Source organism: Carcharhinus amblyrhynchos, chromosome 10, assembly GCF_965287045.1.
Source record: "Carcharhinus amblyrhynchos chromosome 10, sCarAmb.v2.hapA, whole genome shotgun sequence".
NCBI lineage: Eukaryota > Metazoa > Chordata > Chondrichthyes > Carcharhiniformes > Carcharhinidae > Carcharhinus > Carcharhinus amblyrhynchos.
Genome location: NC_137333.1, coordinates 32,130,510 through 32,148,958, shown reverse-complemented (window position 1 = coordinate 32,148,958; position 18,449 = coordinate 32,130,510). Strand labels below are relative to the sequence as shown.

The following is an 18,449-nucleotide window of genomic DNA, read 5'->3' as shown; positions in this document are numbered from 1 at the left end:
GCCAAGCATTCTTTTTCATTCAACCATACAGGCAGACAAAATCTCATTTTAATATTTAAAAGATTGAACTGGAACTAAGCACCTTAAAGGAAGCAAAGTGGCAATTTTTCAGAAATACAGTTTCATTATGGATCTTATATTAACTTCATGTGAACACTTCTGCTCCCAAATATCTAAAAGATGAATCTCAAAATCATGTGCTCTATATACGACTATGTGTTAGGTATTTTCTCCTCTTTTTCTATGAAGTGTAATTCATCACTATCCACTGGGAGTTTGTTCAAGGGTACCTCTTACATGTGGTTTTGGACAGTGTGTAATAGGTAATGCTATGGGGTGGCATTGCAGCTGTCTTTATTCTATTCCTGCAGGAAGTGTTCAGCTATGTTAAAGCAACAAGTTGGAAAAGATCATATGCAAATGGTATATCGCTTTGATTGTCACACATACTAAACTTTGTGCCCAGTTCGACTCACTGACAGACAAAAAAGATATTCAAGTCCTGGAAAGAAGAGCCAGGAGACTTGAGATAGATTTTCCCTCTTAGCATAAGGGAAAATCAGACTACTTAACTTTAAAATAAGTCAACTGATAAGTAATTTAAGAAAAAAATGGCATTCAAAAGATAGCTGTGAAAAATGCTCTGACTAAACTGGAAGTGAAAGACAAGTGGGTACAACTTCAATGCCAGTGATGTATGTCATGTGGCCATGGCACTGCCTGCCCCCTTGGAATCAAAGCAAGTCAGCATAATGTTGCTTGCAATGCTGTGTGAGATAGCTGCAGCAAACAGCTGTAATGTGAGTGCAAAGTACTTTCAGTTCCTACCACAACTGTAGTTATGGTTAAGTATAGAATCACACACAATCTGAGACTGGAGCAAAGCAGGACATGAATCTCTGCACATCTGGGGCCCAATTCTCACATTGCAACCCACAATTTTTTTGGTGGGTCTGGTTGGGAGAATCGCGTGTCGGTCTTTTTCTGGGATTTGCACATGCACCAGGAACGCATGCGCATCTCCCAGAGCCGGAGAACAGTCGCAGTTGAGACTGCCCTGGAAACCGGCAGGAAGAGAGGTAAGTAATTTGAATTTATATTTTGCATGTCGTTAACAGGCCTGGCAAGTTCCATGCTGGGCCTGATAGCATCTCCCATCCCGTCAGGAGTATTTCATTCCGGTGGGATTTCGGGTAGCTCCCCACATTTGTGGAACCAGCAGGAGACCTCCCCAAAATGAAGGGGGGGCAATCGGGGTGCCCCCAGGGGGTTGGGCGGTGGGGAGGTGGTGCCCCTTGGACGTGGGCTCTTTGGCACTGCCCAAGGGGCAAAGTGCCCACGCCCAGGCGGCACCTGGGCACTGCCCGCAGGCATGGGGCAGTACTAAGGGATTGTGGGGCCTATTTCAGGCAGGGCCTATTATGGCGGGACCAAGGGGTGATTGGTTGGGGAGGGCGGTGGGTGGTCCCTCTTCCACTCTGCCACCCTGCATTGGGATCAGACTGGGCTGGAGGGAGGGCAGCAATTGGGGCGGGCTGAGGGGGGTGGTGGTGTGCTGGGGAGGGGGCGGTGCCTGGCTCTGGGGTGGGGAGGAGGGTGTGGTCTGACCCCACAGGGTATCAGTTGGGGGGGGGGAATTGCCACTGCTGGGGGGAATGGACTGGATATCGGGGCACTCTAGCGCGGGAAGGATCATGGCTGGCCCAGGAATGGTTGTGGCGGCAGCAATCGGGCCATGGGGGGGTGCGGGGACTGGAGGGGCAGCACTGTGGGGGTCCCAGGCTGGCTAGCGATCGAGCTGGCCAGCAAATGGGAAGACTGACAGATGAGGATCACTGCATATGCGCAGAGCTCCAGAGCTGTCAGACAGACTTTGGCGCGAATAGGCCCCATCACCCCTGTGGGTTTTTAATGATATTCATGATTGTGACCTCTGCAGAGTGGGAGATTCTGGTCTAAAGCTGCACTGAAAGAACAATTGTGATCTAGAACAGTTTTCCCACCAATTCAGCACTTTTGGGAGAATCACCTCCCCTGATTTCATTTTCATGGATGATATTTTATGGTCCAACTCCACACTACACCCCATCCACCCCCCCTTACCGCATACCCACTGTGTGGTTTAATTATGAAATGGCTCTACTCAGCTGAAACCCTCGTCCTGAAGCCTGCCAACTAGGCCCCGCCAAGAGCTCATATTTACCTGAAATCTGATATCCATTAGCTCCACCTCTTCGGGGGCTGCCTGTAATTCCAGTAGTGACCACAGATCAAATCTTGTGCTACTGGGACTAGCGAGCAATCTCTAATTGGATTGGCGGTAACGCTTTAAGGTAGGACTTCCTCTCCACATGGGGACGCAAGCTTCACCCTTTGGTCGTGGCATAGGTGTATTGTCACCAGACTAGTAATCCAGGGTCATAATCTGGGGACCAGGGTTCAAATCCCACCATGGCAGATTGTGAAATTTGAATTCAAAAAAAATCTGGAATAAAAAGTCTAATGATAAGCATTATTGACTATCATAAAAATCTTCCTGGTTCACTAATGTCCATTAGAAAAGGAAATCTACTGCCCTTATCTCGGCTAGCCTACATGTTCTTCTAGACCATGGCAATGTGGTTGACTCTTATGTGGTCTTTGGGATGGCATAGAAATGATGTGGAAATGGAGGCATTGGACTCAGGTAAACACAGTAAGAAGTCTCACAACACCAAGTTAAGGTCCAACATGTTTATTTGGTAGCAAAAGCCACTAGCTTTTGGAACGCTGCTCCTTCATCAGGTGAGTGGGAGTTCTGTTCACAAACAGGGCAGATAAAGACACAAACTCAATTTACAAAATAATGGTTGGAATGTGAGTCTTTACAGGTAATCAAGTCTCAAAGGTACAGACAATATCAGTGGAGAAGGCGTTAAGCACAGGTTAAAGAGATGTGTATTGGCTCCAGCCAGGACAGTTAGTGAGATTTTGCAAGCCCAGGCAAGTTGTGGGACTTACAGATAGTGTGACATGAACCCAAGATCCCAGTTGAGGCCATCCTCATGTGTGCGGAACTTGGCTATCAGTCTCTGCTCAGCGACTCTGCGTTGTTGTGTGTCATGAAGTGTGTCGTGTAGCGTGTCGTGAAATTATTTTGTAAATTGAGTTTGTGTCTTTATACATCCTGTTTGTGAACAGAACTCCCACTTACTTAACAAAGGGGCAGCACTCTGAAAGCTACTGGATTTTGGTACCAAATAAACCTATTGGACTATAACCTGGTGTTATGGGATTTCTTACCATGGCAGAGAAAGCCATTCAATTCAAGGGCAATTAGGGATGGGCAATAAATGCTGGCCCAACTAGCCCATGAAGGAATTTTTAAAAATAACACTCCATGAACTGTCAAATGGCTCAGGGACAGGCTAGATCAGCAGGGATGTGCTCACTCTTCAGATGGTGATGCAGGAAACCTAACCACCAAAGAAATCCTGCTCCTTGTGTAGTATGATCAACTTGTGAAGTGGACTTCCACCACGATAGAGAGAAAAAATCCTGGGCTTATTTAAGAAATACTTAAAAATCGTGATAATTTGGGATATTCAAAACCTCTTTCTAGACAGATAAACAGCTAAGATACCTTGAATGTCCTTATCTTCTATTGTTTTCTATATTGTGACACCCATATTTTCCAGCAAATAATTTTAGCAAGTCATTTTAGTAGAAACCTTGACTGAAGTAGAAACTTTGATTGACTGAATAATGAGAGGCATAGATCAGCTAGATAATCAATATCTTTTCCCAATATAGGAGAGTCTAAAACTAGAGGGCATATGTTTAAGGTGAGAGGGGAGGGATACAATTTTTTTCACATAGAGGGTGGTGAGTGTCTGGAACATGCTATCAGAAGTAGTAGTAATGTCAAGTACCATTTTGTCTTTTAAAAAGCATTTATACAGTTAAATGGATAAGATGGGAATAGAGGGATATGGGCCAAATGCGGGAATTGGGACTAGCTTAGTGATTTAATAAAAAGGGTGCCATGGACAAGTTGGGCCAAAGAGCCTTTATCCATGCTCTATAACTCTAATTTCCTGGACTGGGGAAACTGAAGGCAATTATAGCACAAATATTGTCACCTTGGCTAAGACAAGTTACCTCAGTACTAGAAGGGGATCAAAACTGGGAATTTTGCTGTCTATTTGGTTCACTTGCATTATATTTGGTGAAGAGCTATGGCTTGAAAGCAGTACAATAAGGACAATTTGTAATTTCTTCAAAATGTATATGGACTCTTGTCATTGTTTTTGAAAATGTTTAAAATTGACTTTTAAGAGTTTGCATCAATAGTAAAGGAGGCAATGTTTCTGGATGATGGGAAATACTGATCCATGTGACTTGGTGACTCTTGACCTGGAAGCAGTTCCAAAAGTGGGAAAACCAAAAGCAATGTGGCTGACACTCACAAAATAGGGCAACAAGCAGAAGAGCTGGAGGGTAAAGGTGATCAGTGCACAGATATAGGCATGAAGTGAAAACAGACAGAGACAGAAAGAACACAGATAATTATTGTGAGGAAAAGATACAAATCACTGAGGAAGAGTTCAGTTTTCTGTTCAGCAGAAGAGTTGATAGAAACTCTTGGAGGTGGTGTGACAGCTGGCTAAGCATGTGGGGTTAAGGAAACCCAGAGATTTCAAAAGAATAATTTGCTATTTTGTTTGTTTTGATCCATCTGAATTATTGAAACTTTGCAGTTCAGTCATAATCATAGAATCCCTACAGTGCAGAAGAAGGCCATTCAGCCCATCAAGTCTGCACCAACTCCCTATCAGAGCATCTTTTCCAGGCCTTATCCGCATAACCATACACATTTACCCTGCTAATTCCCCGAAACTATACTACTTGGGACACTCCTGAGACAATCAACCTAACCTGTATATCTTCGGATTGTGTGAGGCAACTGGAGAACCTGGAGGAAACTCATGTAGACACTCAGTTAATGGTAGGCCGCTGGGGAGAGTTACAGAACAAAGAAATCTAGGGATACATGTTCATAGATCCTTGAAAGTGGAATCACAGGTGGACAGAGTGGTGAAGATGGCATTCGGCACACTTGGTTTCATTGGTCAGAACATTGAATACAGGAGTTGGGATGTCTTGTTGAAGTTGCTCAAGGCATTGGGAAGGCCGCAGTTGGAATATTTTGTGCAATTCTGGTCACCCTATTATAGAAAGGATATTATTAAACTAGAAAGAGTGCAGAAAAGATTTACTAGGATGCTACCGGGACTTGATGGATTGAGTTATAAGGAGAGGCTGAATAGACTGGGACTTTTTTCCTGGAGCGTTGGAGGCTGCGGTGTGATCTTATAGAGGTCTATAAAATAATGAGGGACATAGACAAGGTGGAAAATCGATATCTTTTCCCAAAGGTAGGGGAGTCTAAAACTAGAGGGCATAGATTTAAGGTGAGAGGGGAGAGATACAAAAGTGTCCAGAGGGGCAATTTTTTCACACAGAGGGTGGCGAGTGTCTGAAACAAACAACCAGAGGTAATAGTAAAGGCAGGTACATTTTTGTCTTTTAAAAAGCATTTAGATAGTTACATGGGTACAATGGGTATAGAGGGTATAGGCCAAATGCGAGCAATTGTGATTGGCTTAGGGGTTTAAAAAAAGGGGCAGCATGGACAAGTTGGGCTGAAGGGCCTGTTTCCATGCTGTAGACCTCTGACTCTATGACTCTATGTTTCATAATGATTATTATTTTAGTGAAAAACAGGAAATCTTCACCAATCTCCATAACACCTGCTACAATTAAATCAACCATCTCTTCTCCATCTGAGAACACCAGCTCCTTTGAACTCATTTTCAGATATAAATTACCTGCACATCCAAACATGAATAGGGATGTTGACACTAATAATGCAACGTGGAGAACGTGGTATATCATTTGATTTTAATTAAAGAAAGTTGAGCGTTGCATTCTGAGTTCTGAACAAACTTGATTTTTTTTTGTTTTTATTCCAATTCAATCCAATCAAGTCCAATTCAGAGTCTCAACAAGTTGAGACATTCCTGATCCAAGCTGACAAGACAGGCCTCTCACCTCCTGTCTTGGGCTTGATCTACATGATCCAAGTTGGTTGGAGTAGGCATAGCTCCTCCTCCAAGGTTTGATCTAACTTGATTATTTACTTTGATGTTCAGCATTTAAACACCCTTGATTACAAACGAACATGTGTCAGCACAAGTACATTGCCTACAGATGTACTTTAAAGTTATGGTGCTTCTTATCTTTGATGGCAGTAGCGATTAATTTTATTATTACTCCATTAAAATTGTATTTTCTTTGGAAATGTAGGTGCCACTTAAGCAGAAAGATTATCAGTTCTGAGTATAGTCAATTTACTTTGACTTTACTGATCTTGATCCAGATAATTCATCACATTCAACTGCATTTGCATTCACTCCTGCTGTAAGATATTATATAGTAATCTTCAATTGAGCAACTGAACAATGCAAACAAAACAAATTGAAAGCATAAACATTTTGGATAAGGCAAAATGATGAAGATATTCAATGTTCTGTCTTGTAACAGGTGACCTATGATTTAACAGGGGCGATTGAAAAGAACAAAGATTCACTTTCTCAAAGCCTCCTTTTTGTTATGAAATGTAAGTGTTTATATATATATAAATATAAATCAAAAGCATATTGCAAACACTATACTTATACTGCTTTATTTGTTGTTAATTAACTGAACTAGATTGTTATGTGGAGAATCTTTTCAATATCATCAATTAAATGTGATTTTGTAATAATATAGTTCCCACTGTGTAATTATGCAATTCTTTACAATGTTTTGATTGAACTGGTGTTAATACGGGTCCCAGCAGATTTTGGAAACAAGTACTTTCTGTATTCGATTGAATATGTTTGCCATATTCAAAGCCTTAACAAAAGATATTCCAGGGTTTTTCATATTATTTTGTATTAAAAACATTAATTGTGAATAGTAGTTTGTAGGTTATTTTTAATTGATATATTGTATAAACTTACTGTTAATTGCTTCCAAAAACAAATAGACATTGCATTATACTGCTGCTCCAGTTTTACTACATATAATTTTTAGCAATATGGGTAATACTGGCAAAGCCATATTTATTGCCAAATTTCTAAATAAAGTCCCACAGACCCAGATGACCATAGGCTATTTTCCCAGAGCTGACTGGTGGTGTTTTAACCTGAGGGTCCTCAGGCGAGAAGCAAGGTTCTGAAGACGGGACTTCCATGAATAACCTTAATGGGTGCAGGATTTGAATCCGCGCTTTTGGTGTTGCTCTGCACCACTACCCACATGTCCAGGCAACAGAGCTAAAGTTTCTAAATACTGAGAGACGGTAGTGTTGGCTCTTGATCTTAAATTGCTGCTCAATAACTGAATTGAATAATATCAGAACCTTGAGCAGGAATTCTCATTTAGGAAGAGAAGTGTTGAAAGTAGTTTTGGACCATTTTTTGGGAGTATAAAGCAATGTTACGTAGAGCATGCCCCAAGGAGAAGACACCTGAAATTTGGCCTCTGGTCACATTTCAATAAATTGGGCGATCTCAGTCCAGCTGTTTCTTATTTAATGAAGCCCACCTATTTCAAGGGGATTGATTTTTATGCAGCTTGCTGCCATTGGCAACTGCCCTTAAAGTGACACCTGACACAGGACAAAGAGAGTTGGGTGGAGGGGGATATGGTTTGATCACAATTTGCAGCCAAGGGTGGGAGTGGATTTGATCACAATTTAGCAGTAGTCTTCAAGAGAAACAAAAGTAACATGCCTCACATGTTTGTTTTTAATTTTGACTACTTTTTGTTGTCAGTCACAACTTAACTCACCCAGTGAAAAATCTGAAGCAGATTAGGCCTGATATCTGTTCTGCTCAATGCCCTCCAATTTTGAAGAAGAGGAGCCTAAGATTGCCAGGGCACTTGGAAGACTGTCCTACCCAGGTCAAAATTGGATATCCTTCAGGCACTGAAATCAACACCATGAGATTGATGTTGTTTGGCTCTTTTCTGCATTTGGGAAAAGGTGCACTGGTATCCAAATTCACCCTCAGAATAGATTTCAGAGTTGTCACTCTGGTTTTCAGAAATATTCAAAGACCAGCCCAAAACCTGATTGTTGCAAATTTGATGGATTCCCATTCCATGTGTAAGAGTTATTTAAGTACTAGTGGTTTAAGATGCTTTTCAATGGCTTGGGAGAACTTTTCATGTTGTTAACACCACAAAAGTTGTAATAGTTTTCGCAAATAATGCTTTATAAGATAAGCATGCAAGAAAATAAATAGAATCCTACAGTGCAGAAGGAGGCCATTTGGTCCATTGAGCCTGCACTGATGACAATCATCCATGCCCCCAGGCCCTATCCTGTAAGCCCACATATTTATCCTACTAATCCCCTGACACGGAAGACAACTTAGCATGACTAATCCACCTAACCCACACATTGTTGGACTGTGGGAGGAAACTGAAAATCCAGGGGAAACCTACACAGACTGGGGAGAACATGCAAACTCCACACAGACAGTGACCTGAGGCCAGAATTGAACCTGGGTCCCTGGCGCTGTGAGACGGCAGTGCTCGCCACCCAATGCAAGATACATGCCAGAAATGTGGTCCAAGATTATGAAGGACACATTTATGAGTTGTTTCTCTATAGACAGAATGGTCAACAGCTGGGATAAGTTGTCTGTAAGAGTGATTGAAATTCAAACATTCGACTCTTTCAAGAGCCAGCTGGATTCTATAATGGAGTAAAACAGTTGGATTGGCCATGTACGAGCATGAATTGAAACAGATCGAACAGTCTTTTCTCATTCAAATCCTCCTTGTAAAGTTAATTTTCAAACTATTTTACACTCTTAATCAAACTGCCTGTGTCTGTTTACCTAACTCACTCCCTTTTGTAAATAAAAACAGAAGGTGCTAGAAATGCTCAGTGTATTAGCAGCATATGTGGAATGAGAAACAGAGTTAATGGGTTCAATGTTCTGGTCCTGCCAGTAGTGGGCACGATTGGGAAAATTTGGAGAGCGGCCGAAAGTCAGTTTCTCGCTCCACAAATGCTGCCAGACCTTCCAGCATTTTCTGTTTTTATTTCAGATTTCCAGTAGCCATAACTTTCATAGTCTCAGATTCTAACATAAAAGACAATCAGGTTTACACTAGCGCTTATCTCAACATAAGCCACCGAGTCTAATCTCATTATACTGCTCCTCCCCATACACTCCCCATACTGATGTGACAAACTGTTATTCTCAAAATGGAACTGAAACACTAGGTGGAGCTTTATGCTGCGTTTTATCATAGGTCTGACCTGAAAGTGTTCAGTTCTGACTTTGTAGCCCAAATCCCATTCTGCTCTGTCTTAATCCATTCCTCTGAGCTGGTAAGTGGGATCACCCTTGGGATCACAGAAGGGTTATTCTTTTAAATCAGGTCCAACTATATCATCATTTTACTTTTTAACTTTAACTCTGACCTTTTTATATCCTTTAAATCTTTGGTATTTACTTTAGAAACCTTGGTACTTACTCTAAAATCCTTCAATGTTTATAACTACATTTCTAACAGTGAGAATTTTGTTTTGTTGCCTCTTTTCTACTTTTTACTTTCAAGTCACTGAATTTATTTGACTTCTCCCCTTCTCCCTAAGTCACTGATCATGATATTGCAGCTATCAGAATAGGATCTGCTTCAATTCCACAATGATTAAGATGGAACAATGGTTAGCACTGCTGCCTCACGGGGCCAGGGACCCAGGTTCAATTCCAGCCTCAGGTCACTGCCTGTGTGGAGTCTGCACTTTTTCCCCATATCTACGTGAGCTTCCTCCAGATACTCTGGTTTCCTCCCACAGTCCAAAGGTGTGCTGGTTAAGTTGATTGGCCATGCCGAATTGACCCTAGTATTGGAGGATTAGCAGGGTAAATGAGGGTTACAGGAATAGGGCCTGGGTGGGATTGTGGTCAGTTCAGACATGATGGGCCAAATGGCCTCCTTCTGTACGGTAGGGATTCTATGATTGCTTGGATAGTCATCTCCACACCAGTCTCTAGTCAGAAAGAGCAGAGCATGCATGACTGCACTCAATTCATTTTTCATTTATTTATGCTCTGGTCCTGCCAGTAATGGGCAGGATGGGGAAATTTTGGAGAGCAGCCAAAAGTCAGTTTTTTTACACATAATCATTTTCTTTAACACAAGAAAGGCTTTTAAACAACATCTGAACAGTTCCGTGGCAATCTTTTCCAAAGCTCATTTTGTACTTGCCATTATACTGCAGTTCCAAGCAGTTGGACATGACCTGCTTGAAATGGTCAATGGCAGTCTGAAGAATTTAATCTTATTGAATTTGCTCCCAGGACATTATAGATCAGATAGAAAAACCAGGCTGGAAGGGAGAATGTCATAGATCCTGTATGAGCTAATGACATAGGAAAGAAAGCTGGATTTTCATTTTAATGATTGGTAGCTCAAGGTTTCCCAGGTCAGTGCACTCACCTCAAGTGTCCTGAACAGTGTGATTTTCATTTCAGGAAGACAGGTACGAGATAGAATCTGGCCTGCTGTCCACTGTTGCAGAAAGGAGAAGGGCACAGGGACTGCAAATGTCCAAGTGGGCTGATGAAAAGACCCAGTTTGATTATTTGGGACTTCATTATAGTTGTTTTGTTTTCAAAGTAGGCCCTCTAGCCCTCATTCCTTATATTCTCTCATCCTTCCGCACACTCTATCCCCCATCCATGCCAACAAATACCAACCCATGCCTTTTCACCCAGAGCCATTTGCCCCTCATAATCTCCATGCCCTTTCAGCCACCCCAATAGCTCATCATATCCTCCATTTCAACCTATGCCCCTTACTCATTCCCATGGCCCTTTGTAGCCCTAATTCCAACTTAAGTGCCAACTCTTGTCAGCAAATGCTCCTACTGATTCCCAAGAACTCTTATAGTCTCTAAGTCAGTAGTGCTAACTCATGCCAAACCAGTCTCCCTCCCACTCATCCTCATGAACCCTTAAAGCAACTATGCCAACTTAATACCAATTCACGCCAACACATGTCCTTCCAATACCATTTGTCCTGCACAGTCCATGCTACCTTACCCAGTACACATCATTGGCAGCCCTCAGGAGCCATGTTGTAACTAAATAAAACCAAGTTTGAAGTATCTAATACAGATTTCACTGTCTAAAAAATACCTATATTAGTGAAAGACCATTCAATACATTTAAATGTCCTAAGGTTACCTTTTATGTGAGATTATGAACTCAGTGGTTTGTTTATAAAAATAATTAAGTACTTGAGGGGATTTAATAATTCTTTAATAATCTCTTGGAGCTGTCAGTCAAATTATGTACACTTTCCTCCCCAACAACTGCAATAATGACTGGCTGTAGAAGTAGTCGAGCAGTAATAAGATGGTAAACCCAGCATTTCAGGCTGTGTTAACAAACATTTGGTGAAAGCAATTCTTTGACTCTCAGAGACATTGCAGGCAGATTTTCTTTTTTCAAAGTTTAGAGGTCAGGGGTGTGAACTGACGTGATATCTTGACAGTTCTGCATGCCCTATCCAATCTTCACAGGCATTTATGTCTCCAAAATGAATTCGTGGAGCATGTATTGTGTATTTCTGGAATAAAAATGCCCTGTGAACTGAGGTTAAATAGTCCAGCCGATTCATACAGTGCACTTTATGCCCCACTCTCATTCCTCTACCCATGAAAATGGTATATGTTGGAAATGGGGCAGGATTTCTGGATTTGGGCCCTACCAGCATTTTTAAAAGTCCATAGAGCCTCCCCAACTCTGTGAAAATCCAACCCATTAAACTCCCTTTTTCTCTTCACAAATGCTGCTCAATATTACCACCGAGCTGGGGCATCAACCCTGGTTCAATGTAGAGTGCAGGAGGGCATGCCAAGGGCAGCATTTTTTAATTTTATTTCTGATTTCTGACATCTGCAATATTCTGCCAATTACATAAGGTCTCAGTGCCTATTGTTACTGCATGTATCACTGGAGGAAGCTTTAAAATGCTGAATTTTGAATTAAATCTGAAATTAAATCTTTCTTGTGGAAAATGATCAAAAATTTTTAAAATGTGACAAATGTATTTTAGGTTCACTCCACTCATTTAGTGCTCTGATGATCAATTTGGAATAATCAGCCTAATTTTCGATAGCATTTTTGGTTACAGTAGACAGTGCGGTTGACATTTAAATGCCCTCTGAAAAGGCCGAGAAAGCCACTCAGTTGGATCAAACCACTACAAAGTCTACAAAAAATGAAACCAGATGGATCACCCTGCACTGATGTCAGTACAGAAATGACAATAACAAGCCCAGCCATGTCAACCCTGTAAAGTCTTCTTGACGAACAACTGGGGATTTATGCCAAAATTGGAATAATTATCATGCAGACTAGTCAAGCAACAGCCTGATATAGTCATATTCATATACATACATTCTGTGCCACCCTCAGTACTTCTTCAAAATGGTGTTGAACCTAGAAGTATTGACTCATCTCCGTATATGTGTGTATGGTGTGTGTGGGTGTGTGTGTTGGGGGGGGGGGGGGGGTGGGGGGGGGGGTGGGGGGTGTGCGGAGGGGGTTGGTGGGGGGGTGGTGGAAGGGGGTGGGGGGGGGTGGGAGGGAGAGGGGGGAGGAGGGGTGCTGGTGGGTGTTAATCAGCAAGAGATTTCTTTGCCTATGTCTGACCTGATGATATGGGACTTCGTGAGGTCCAAAGTTGATGTTGAGAATTCTGGGATAACTCAGGTGCCACCATCACTATTTCTGGGTATGTCCTTTATCACTGATAAGAGGTGGTGGCACAGCACTATACATTCAAGAAAGGGTTATCCCAGAATTTTCAAACATCATCTTTGGACCTCATGAAGTCCCACGTCATCAGGTCAGACATAGGCAAAGAAACCCCTTGCTAATTAACACCTAACAGTACCCCTCCTTCCCTCCAACCCCGTCCCTCCCCTCCAACACACACACCCACACAACCATATATATACACACACACACACACACACACAAAGATGAATCAATACTTCTAGGTTACTCACCATTTGGAGGAAGCACTGAGGGTAGCACAGAATGTAAGATGGGTGGGGACTTCAATATCCATCAGCAAAGTGAGTTTGATAGCACCACACTAATAAGCTGGCAGAGTCTGGTGTCTGCTACATTGGGTCTGTGACTGGTGGTTAAGCAACCAACAAAGGGAGAAAAACCTACCTGACCCATTCTCATCAGTCTAGCTGTTGCACATACATATGTCCCTGATAGTATTGGTAGCAATAACCACTGTACAGCTGTTGTGTAGACAATATGCCTTTTTCACTTTGAGGATACTCTCCATCAGGTTATGTGGCACTGCCACAATGCTAAATGGGATAGACTTAAAACAGATCTAGTAGCTGAAACTAGACATCCATGAGACACTGTGGACAATCAGTTGCAACAGAAGCATACTCTACTGCAACCTGGAACTTCATGGTCTTGTGTATTCCTCACTCTACCGTTGCTGTTAAGCTGGAGGATAAACCCTGGTTCAATGGAGAGTGCAGGAGCAGCATCAGGGATACCTAATGAAAATGAGCTTACAACCTGGTGAAAATACAGCATAGGACTACTTACATTCCAAACAGTATAAGCAACATGTGACAGAAACAGCTAAGCAATCTCACAACCAATAGCTGTAGTCTAAGCTCTGAAGTCCTGGCACACCCAGTCATGAATGGTGGTGGACAATTAAACAACCACTGGAGGAGAAGGATCCACAAATATCCCCTCCCTTAACGATGGAGGAGCCCAGCACATCAGTGCAAAAGATAAGGCTAGAGCATTTGCAGCAACCTTCATTCCAAAATGGATGATCCACCTCAGCCTCCTCCTGAGTTGCCCAGCATCATAGATGCCAGTCTTCAGCCTATTTGATTCACTTCATGTGAAAAATTGTTTCAATACAGCTACAACACTGGTGTCTGCTCAAGAATGTCTTGCCCACAAAAAGCAAGATCAATCCAACCCGACCGATTTCTGCCCAATCAATCTACTCTGAATCATCAGCAAAGTGATGGAATGGGTTATCAACATAGCTATCAAAGGACACTTACTCAACGATAACCTGCTCACTGACACTCAGTTTGGATTCAGCCAGACCCACTCAGCTCCAAAACCTCATTACAACCTTGGTCCAAACATAGACAAAGGAGCTGACCCCAGGAAGTGAGATGAGGGTGACTGTGCAATGATAACTGCAACTTGAACTAGATGAGGACGCCACAAAATATGCAATGAGAAACATACACAAGGGACTTTTCCAGTATTTATGGTTGCCCTTTGGCATATCATCTGCAAGAACAATCTTCCAGTGAATAATGGAGAATTTGCAGCAGGAATTCCAAAAGTCATGGTGTACATGGACAAGTCCTAGTAATGGAAACTTAACAGGAAGAACATTTGGCCAACCGGCAGGACATCCTTAAGAGATTTAGAGATGCTGATATAAGATTGAAAAGGGACAAATGTACCTTTTAGGCCATTGAACTCACATATATATTGTATGGGGTCAGCGTTAAAGAATTTAGGTGTCCACGTTGGGGTTCACATAGATTCTGGAATTGACCCTTGTATCCAATCTAGTTCATTTTGAAAAATGCCTTTGTACCTGCACAAAATCACTTGAAAGATACCATCCATAATTTTTAAAATTTCCAGTCAATTTAGCTTTATCTGCCAGAGACAATCCTGCCCAATGAGGCTGGGTACGAATCCTTTACAACAATCATGGGAAATTGAGCAGTTCAGTGTTGATATTACAGCGATGCTTTTGTGGTGCCTAATATCTTTAGGATTTCCCTGTATAAGTTGTGAACTTGGCCGCCATACTACTAAAGAACAAAAAAAAGTACAGCACAGTAACGGCTTCAGCTTTCCAAGCCTGCGCCAATCATGGTGCCTGCCTACACTAAAACTGTATGCATTTACAGAGCCCATATCCTTCCATTCCCATCCTATTCATGTATTCGTCTAATTGCCCCTTAAATGTCGCTATCGTATCTGCTTCCACCATCTCCCCAGGCGGCACACTCCAGACACTCACACCCTCTGTGATAAAAAGTTTGCCTTGCACATCTCCTCTAAACTTTTCCTAAGTATTTTAAACCTATGTTCCTAATACTTGACTTTTCTACCCTAGGAAAGTGTATCTAGCGATCCACTTTGTCCGTGCCACTCATAACCTTGTAAAACTATCAGGCCACCCCTCAACCTCTGTCGTTCCAGTAAGAACAAACCAAGTTTATCCAATCTCTGCTCTTGGCTAATACCCTCCAGGCCAGGCAACATTCTGGTAAACCTCTTCTGTACCATCTCTAAAACATCACATCCTTCTGGTAGTGTGGCGACCAAAGCCTCTCAATGTATTATCCCAGTCTTCAGCCCCTTTAGTCTAAAGGATCGAGTTGCTCTATTAGTGGCATTCTTTTTACTCACTGTTGTTGCAGAGACACCTTTGCTTTCTTTCTCTGGAGATTTGTGATGGCACGCCACCCCCTTCATTCTGAAGCTCGCAACTATAATCAATTTACTCTCATCGCCAATGTAATAGCGTAAGGTAAAAATGAGGAGGCTGCTTAAATCACAATGGTGATTTATTTAACCACACAATGTAAAACTTTATACTGGCACAGCAACTACAACACAGGTCTTCATTCCTTGCCTTCTGGGCTTCATTTGAATATTATTAGTTAGCCTTGGACGCAATTGTCTGGCTTGCTTGCCTGGTGACCTTGCCCATGAAAGTCTTCACCTGTGAGGATCACATATGGTTCCCAGCAAGGGGGACGTGGCATGACAGCCTCAGCAGTGGGACTGAAAGCTATTGAAGCTCCTCTGGGTATTCAGGGGCAAGGTTGGGCTGTGCCCGTTGGGCAGTGATAACTTGGGACCCTGGCAGTGTCCATCAGGTACGCTGCCAGCACTTAGAATTTTTTTGTGAGATCACCCATGTTGATTTTCAGTCAGACCCTGACACTTTGCCATTTTTTGGGTAAATTTCCATCCTGTGTTTCAAGTGTCAGAAATATGGTTAACTAGAGGACACAGACTTAAGGTAATTGGCAAAAGAGCGAGAGACAATATGAGAGAGCTTTTAAGCCAGCATTTTAAGATTATATCAGTTTACTCAGCTTACTGGTGGAAATAAGAGTTAATTTCAGATGGAAATCACCATCTCAAAGTGCTCAGTGTCATGGAACTGGAAATGCAGCATATAAATGGCTTTGGTTTTAGAGTAGTTTAAGAAACAGGTTATTAATAATATTCTTTTTTCATTGAATTTGCAGCCAGTGAAAATGTCGTTATTCACCAATTCTTTCAGGCCAAATTGACCCAGACTGGTTCTCTCATTCCTCTACATCATCATCTAAGCCTTAGAGGGTCCAAAGCAGTGATGTTGTCCCAGAATATGTCTTCTACTTCTCGAACCAAAGGACCAAAAAAGTTTCTGGACATCAACAGCAAGGTACAAAGGAGGGTCAGAATTTAACTAATTTCTTCTACAATTACATAACTGGAGTTGAATTCTTATTACAGGAACATGCAATCCAGCTCCACCATAAAAATACTGCAGATTTGCTGAATGTTAAATCTGCGCAGAAAATAAAGCTCATTTTGTTTTGTACAGAACAGTGAATCTCTGGACCACTTCTAGATTCGCAGTTGGTTGGTTGAGTTTCTCGACACCATCAAATGAATAGAAATTCAATAGCAGTGCATCAGGATTTCCATGCACGGTATGGCCAATTGGAGACGTTTCTCAGTAGCAGCCTAAGCACTGAAAATGGACACATTGCCCGGAATTTTACCAATTCCGGAGAGGACGAGGCTCACAGAACAGAATTCTCCATAGGCTTTGGATGGGATTTTAAGAGCGAGGTCATAAAATCCCACACATTAAGTCCAAAAATTTAAGATTTGGTTTAGCATTTTTCACACATACAATTGATAATAATGACATTTTAGTAGATTTGCCCATTCATTTATGAGAATTGCTAAATAATATTCATAGGATGCAACCCCAAAGGCTGGTACATAGAATTCCAGACTAATCTGACACAGAAAATGAATGAATATCCATCTGCACAGATTTAGAGATATCAGGCAGTTGCTGCATATCTCTGCCCAAACACGTACACTGTTATACCAGTGGATATGTCAAATGCACTCTAATAGAATGGATGTATGTCAGACTGCCTGAAATAGAGTATATTAATCTTTATGTAACTGGATAAGTTAATTAGAGAATATACCATTAAAACTGTGACTTTAGTTACATACATTATCTTCTTATTCACCACCAAGCATTCACCATGATGAAGGGAAATCATTTCGTGGGCAACAACACTTTGCAAGATATATGTTTCTCATTAGGACAATGGGATTTGAACAAAATCAAATGAGAATTTTTTTCCCGACATTTTTCAGATCACCAAATTTGGCCTCAAAGAAAGACTTAAATTTTCATTTCATTATGAAATCCAGAAATTCACAAATCGTACTAATTATTATGAGATATATTTGTAAGAGTTACTGTAAAAGGGAGGGGCTGAGGCAGCAGTGCTAACCACTGTGCCACCCATTGCGGTACCATTCCCAAACTCTCAAACATTAAAGCAGCCTGTGCCTGCATGCAACAAGACATGAACAATATTCAGGCCTGAGCTGATAAATGGCAAGTGGTGTTCATACCACACAAGTACCACAAAATTACCATATTCGAAAAAGGGAATCAAACCATCTACCCTTCATATTCAATGTCATTACCATTGCTGAATCCTCTGCCTTCAACATTCTGGGTTACTATTGATAAAAAACTTAACAGCCATATAAATACTCCTGACTGATCAAAGCCTGTCATGGATATTCAATATAAAGCTTGATTGGCACTCATTCACCAACTTTATCATTCTCTTGTTCCACCACCAGAGCTCAGTGTCAGCATAGTCTTCCATCTCAAGACACACTGCAGCAACTCACCAAGCCTCCTTCAACAGCACCTTCCAAATCCAAAACCTCTATCACCTACAAAATGCATGGTAACACTAGTACCTGCAACAGCCTCTTCAATTTACCTAAGATCCTGAATTGCCACATTAATGTAATTCCTTCACTGTGATGAGGTCACCTAAACAATCTCCCTCATGTAGATGCATCTACACCATATGGACTGCAGTGATTCAAGATGGCAGCTCACCATCTTCTTGTGGCAATTAAGGATGGGTTAAAAGAAGGAGACCTAACCAGTGGTGTCCATGTATGGTGAATGAATAGAAAAAGCAAGTACTTAGTAAATTGCTCTCCTAATTCATGATTAAT

At 41.7% G+C, this 18,449-nt stretch overlaps 1 protein-coding gene across 4 annotated transcripts in view; it reads left to right on the top strand.

Moving 5' to 3' along the window:
- Positions 1 to 18,449, top strand: part of myo16 (myosin XVI) — a 427,405-nt gene that overhangs the window by 306,181 nt on the left and 102,775 nt on the right. For all 4 annotated transcript variants that reach the window (XM_080196876.1, XM_080196874.1, XM_080196875.1 and 1 more), the window contains 2 exons: positions 6,586 to 6,661; positions 16,418 to 16,596. In XM_080196876.1, the coding sequence (XP_080053002.1) occupies positions 6,586 to 6,661; positions 16,418 to 16,596 (255 nt within the window). The remainder of the gene's footprint in view (positions 1 to 6,585; positions 6,662 to 16,417; positions 16,597 to 18,449) is intronic.